Source organism: Bombina bombina, chromosome 4 (assembly GCF_027579735.1).
Source record: "Bombina bombina isolate aBomBom1 chromosome 4, aBomBom1.pri, whole genome shotgun sequence".
Taxonomy (NCBI): Eukaryota; Metazoa; Chordata; class Amphibia; order Anura; family Bombinatoridae; genus Bombina; species Bombina bombina.
Genome location: NC_069502.1, coordinates 641,703,603 through 641,709,602, shown reverse-complemented (window position 1 = coordinate 641,709,602; position 6,000 = coordinate 641,703,603). Strand labels below are relative to the sequence as shown.

Below are 6,000 nucleotides of genomic sequence, written 5' to 3'. Positions count from 1 at the left end.
AAAGATGGAGCGTGGTTTGAAGTCACACGTGAAATCGTTTTACATTGACCAGATGATATCTAGAGGGATGTGTGACCCTCATTTAAAAGATGAGATTCCCCTCTTTCTTAAGAAGGCTTTAATTTTCAGGTTGAAGGTTCTCTAGATTATTTAATATTCCCTATAGGTACTTTTCTGGGTCTAGAGGTTGCAGGTTATTCTTTGCATCCTCTTTCCACATAGGATGAGACTGGTGGTTTAAACACTTTTTTATTGCTGAATTAGATGTCTTGGAAGTTGGAGAATATTGCAGGGGACTTGCTCCATATATGAGTGTAAACAATTGCACCTATAATTTGTGTTCTTCCTAATCTAATTTTTCATCTCGATAAAACAATTTGAAGGACTACTCCTTTGTTCTTAGTTAAAAGGACATAAAAGTGCAATAGTAAATGTTTCAATATGGTAGAGAATTATATTATTGCACTACTAAAATGAAACTTTCATGGTTTAGCTAGAGCGTGTAACTTGAATAAATTTCCAGTTTACTTCTATTATCAAAATTGCTTTGTTCTCTTTATATCCCTTATTGAAGAATAAGTCTAGGTAGGCTCATAAGGACACAAGAGCATGCATGTGTCTTTAGTACTTATGGCAGCAGTGTTTGCAACATTGTTTGCAGCAGTGTTATACATTGCTGTATACACTGCTGCTCTAAGTACTAAAGACATGTACAAGCTCATGAGTCATTTCTGCTGTGAAGCTGCAATGCTGAGATGGACACTGCTGGTGAGCTAATCCTGAGCAACATACGCCGATAGCTGCCAATCCCCTACTGAATTTCATGTAAACTTTTAAGGATCCTGGGAATTCTGATTAATTTTCACTCATTTTTGATATCAGAAAGGGGACAGAAACTTCCAAAGCCTTTTGCCAATTGGATTAATTCTTAAAAGGATATGAAACCCCCAAAAATGTGTTTTGTGATTCAGACAGAGAATACAAATTTACAAAAGTTTCCTATTTACTTCTATTATCAAATTTGCCTTGTTCTCATTATATTCTTTGTTTAAGAGATACCAATGTAGATGGCTGGAGTACTACATGACAGGAAATACAGCTGCCATCTAGGGCTCTTGCAAATCTGCTGCAATATATTGCTCCAAGCATGTGTATACTACTAAGCTTACATTCTTGCATTTCAACAAAAGATAACAAGAATATTTGATAACATAAGTTAATTAGAATGTAGTTTATAATTGAAGCACATCAGTACACTAAGTTTTCCTAATTCATTGTTTATAAACTTTTCAAGCAGCATTTGACAGCAAAATCTTGCAGACAGTTATTCAACAGGTGTCTGAATTTGATATCAGAAGTTATGTTTATAATAAGTACATTGATAGTTGATGTTGTACAAAGACCGTCCCTTACTTAGGTATGTGTCCTTTTCCTCTGGACTGTTTCCCAGGGTCTCCTCAAACAGGCTATATATGTAAGCAGAGTCAAAAGGAGATGGTTAAATATAAAAAAAAAAATCTATAAGATGCTTCCTATGGAAAACTAATAACAGACTGTTACAAAGCTTTTCATGTGCCATTTGTGGATATTTCAGTTAGCATTTTCTCAGTGGATATTGAACCTAGATCTGTAGGGCAGGTAGGTGTGTATGTATTTAATAAAAGCAAAATATTGAGTCCATTTAATAAATGCAATGCATAATTCATATTAAACTATTCCTACTCTAGAGAAGACTACCAAATAATTTGCATGCGTCTCATTTCTTTGTTTCTTGAAAAAAACAATATCCCTTTCTACCATTAATAAACCGTGATAAGTAGTGTGAGTTAAGCTTTATCTGCAGTGTACTGTACTTATGATCCATGGGAAAGAGGAAGCATTGTCTGCCAGCTGTACTGTTCTGCATTCCTGCTTGTAACTTATGACAGGGCTTGTGCCAATTGTTTTAAGCAAACATGCAGTTTTGTACCTTATTGGAGCATACGCCTATATAATACAGCGCTGTCAGACCTAAAGCAATTGCATCAAACAGCAGGACACGGAGGAGGAGTCTCGTGCTCAGCATAGCCTCTGGTTCCCTTCTCCGTGTCCCTCCTCTGCCTCCCTCTCCTCCCTTGTCTGTCGCTCTCACTGTGCATAGAATAAGCAGTGCTCTGCCAGCCTCAGCACTAATCTGCAGTTAGAGGTGTTTGCACAGAAGAGGATCAGCACAAACATAAACTACAAGGTGCCATGGGTCAGCTCTGCTGCTTTCCTTTTTCCAGAGACGAGGAGAAAATCAGTAAGTGACCACAATGTGCATTTTTTTTTTTTTTTGCTTTGTAGTGAGCTGGGTGCTGCAGGGGTGTAGAGTTTAGTGTGCATTTGAGGCTTAGAGAAGACAATTGTAGAGTTGCTTCTTGCTAGAAAAAAAGCACAGCTTACTGTGGTAGTGAAGAGATAGTGGGAGAAATGTGGGAGTTGGCATCAACAGCCTGTATTTCTATAAATAAATACATTAAAATACATGTCTGATTTCCCTTCCTCAGTTTTCTGGCAGCTGCTTTCTATTAGATGCCTACAAGGTAAAATCTCTTCTTAAATATATATATTAATGTAATGATGGTTAAACTTAGCAGTGTAATATGTAAGTGTTACAGTGTGGTAGATTGTAATAATAGTTACTGTTCTTGTTATTTATCACCTGGAATTGACACATTGTACCATTATGTTTGTTTTTTAATGGTTTACTAAGGAAATGTAATAATAAAGTAACCAGTAAAGCTAAATTATGGCTTATTATCTAATGCACATTTTGCTCTTAAATAATAATAAAATCAATTCATGGAGCTTTATTTTGTCTAACTCTTGGTAAAATGATACATAGATATTGTACAATGTGATTTAATAGTTATTCCTTTTGCATTCCAAGAGATTTATGTGGCCTTTTACAAGGGTCTCTGCTGAGGTTAATGGTCTTGGTTTTCCTTCTCTGGCTGAGTACTATTGTCTATTGCATACAGAATTTAGATACATTTCTGTCACATTGTTCTACCCTTAGGAATGTCAAAAGGCCTTCACAATGTTCAGTGTCTATGCCAAAGAATTCTGATCTTTACAAATGGTTTACATTTCTGCCTCTTGTTCCTCTGGAAACTGGATTAGAAATGACAATATTTTGAAAAGTATCTTAAATCTGTATATTCCTAACACAACATCTAACACAGTTTTATTGTTTATGTGAAAGCATTGCAACATTATTTACCTCTTTGAAGTGCTTATAAGGGCACACTTTTTGTTGTTGCTCCACAATGGCTCCCTGGTACAATTTAGTAAAACCAGTTTTAAGAGCACATTTCCTAGTTATACTTTTGGTAGTTTAGCTCACCCAAACACACTTTCTTAACAGCCCTTTAGAAAATGTTGCTTTAGATATGTTACAATATAATTTAAGTACCCTTCATATGATTTTAACTTGTGAACTGAATAAAATGGACGTTTTATTCATAAAAGATTCTTTCTTGAAATAAGCAGCATTTGTAGATTCTTTGATATTTGTGTTGGTTGCAATGTATTGTGACATTTAAATACTGTAAATATCCTGTTATATCCAAGAAACCTGGACCATAGCCATAGCTTTGTGCAGTCATTGCTGTCAAGATTTTGTATTTAAATTAAGAAAAGGCTCTTTGTCAAGACTCAACAGAACAGGTAAATTTTTATTTTTATTGAAACATAGTGATGGTCTTTTAACCCAGCTAGCACTCAATGCTTCTGACAAAAGGAGATCTCTTGTGGTGAGATATTAATTTGAAACTCTATGTGACGCTGACATCACGTTAATAAGAAATACTCTTGATTTACATTAATTGTTTGTTTAGAGCTCCCATGGAGAAAAACTTTATCTTCAAGTACAAATTGAATACATTTCATAAATGATCTAAAAGCTGTTATATTTTGTCACACACACTATACTGACACACACACTATAACTTCTTTCAGTGTAACTGTAGGCTCTCAAAGACTTCTCAGGATCCCCTCTATTATTAGCTGAAGTAGGTAGTAGTGACAGGTTTTAACCTATGCAAAATATACAAAATATATATATATATTTTTTAGCAACACACCTTCGAGATCTTTCCATTCACCTTTGACATTTTAAAGGACCATTAGAGGGGAAACAAATGATGCACTCTCATATGTTAGAGCAGTGATTTTTAACCTTTTTTTGCCGTGGCACACTTTTTTACATTAAAAAATCCTGTGGCACACCACCATCCCAAAATGTTAAAAAAAAATCACACATTGTAGCCTAATACAGCATAAATATATACAAATACACACAAACACACACATACTGTATGTATTGTGCTGTTATGCCATGCCTCCTACAAACTACCCCTGCACTGGGAGTAAAAAACAAGCAAAGTTTACAAAAATGTCACGCTGTTGTCAGTCTGCCGTGGCACACCTGAGGATCTCTCACAGCACACTAGTGTGCCACGGCACACTGGTTGAAAAACACTGTGTTAGAGTATGTCATTTTATCACTATCAACCCTGCAGATCTACCTACCTGTTTTATTCCCCACAATGGGGTTAAGCACATAGTTAAAGTACCACTCCTGACCAGCAGTTCTCTGTTGCTCACAATAGTATTTTAACTATCTGTTTAACCCCCTTGAACAAGAAATTTGAATGTATTTGTAATTCCAATTAAATGTACTTCTACATATATGGAGACTTCTAAAACAGAATCAATTTTTTTTTCGTTATATAAACTTAAAGGGGCAGTGTAATATAATCCCCCCCCCTTAACATGTTTCCAGTGACTTGTTATACTAGCAGTAGAGTATAAAATATATGAGAAATTGGTACTTTAGGTTTCATTTTTGTATATGAAATAACTAGTTTTGTTCCTTGAAACCACAACCAATTAAAATGGGTTGAGTATACAGGGAAACCTCATCCTATCACTTTCTATACACACCCTTATCTTATATTTGACAGTGTACCAAAGCCCATTACTTAGAGAGAACAATTGAAAATTCATGTTTTACTTCTTATCTGTCCTACCCCTCCCTTGGAGTGTAATTTATTCTGCTGGATATATTTACATAGCATTTCTATAGCCAATACTTTAGTATTGAAATATTCAGTATAGGTGAAAATACCACAGGAATCTATTTAAAATGTAAGAATAAAGGTAAATGAACAATTAGTAAACAATTTAATACACCCAGTTGGTAAAATTGATAATTAGAAATGAAGAGGAGATAATTTTGCAGTACACTGTCCCTTTAATGTCTTCTGCAACTTAGTCCTGTAGTTTATACTGTATATCTAGTGCAAGGCACCCAATGGAATTCCATATATCTTCATTTCCATTACTACAAAACTTCTGCTCTGTTTGGCATCACAATCACCACAGAAAATACAAGAAAAAGATCAAAGCACGATCACGTATATCTATTTTACAACTGACAAATTGTTGCTTGAAACCTTACGCCTATTAAAAATGACATGACACTATGTTTCTAGAGAGGCCTTGGTTTCAGCCTAATATTTATACATTTATATATTGTTGCTCATTTAACATTTTATCTTCAGTGCTGTTCTTTTTTTTTAGTATTTTAAAGGGACATTACACACTTAGAGATGGTAATATAAAATGATATATTGTGTATATATATATATATATATATATATATATATATAAAAAAAAATCTCTACATTATACTTTCATTATTTATTTTGTCCCCTTTTCCTGGAATTCCATTTTGAAATTGTGAGCTTTTCAGTTCCTGTTAGAAACATAAGTGCAGAACACTGTTATATTCCACACAGCGATTGGCTGCACACTCTAGTGACTTATTTACAACTGTATCTAATTGGCCACACCAGAGAAGATAACCTAAGTTACAACATGGCTGCTCCCATTGTTTTATAGACACTAAAACTTGACATTTATTTTGTCAATATTGAAACAGCTAATCAAACTTTAAAAAAACACATCTACTTG

General features: G+C 34.5%; 1 protein-coding gene across 1 annotated transcript in view; it reads left to right on the top strand.

Moving 5' to 3' along the window:
- Positions 1-2,110: 2,110 nt before the first annotated feature.
- LOC128656662 (A-kinase anchor protein 7-like) overlaps positions 2,111-6,000 on the top strand; it is a 190,085-nt gene continuing 186,195 nt past the window's right edge. The window contains exon 1 of the mRNA XM_053710685.1: positions 2,111-2,281. Within this exon, the coding sequence (XP_053566660.1) occupies positions 2,233-2,281 (49 nt within the window). The 5' untranslated portion in view covers positions 2,111-2,232. The remainder of the gene's footprint in view (positions 2,282-6,000) is intronic.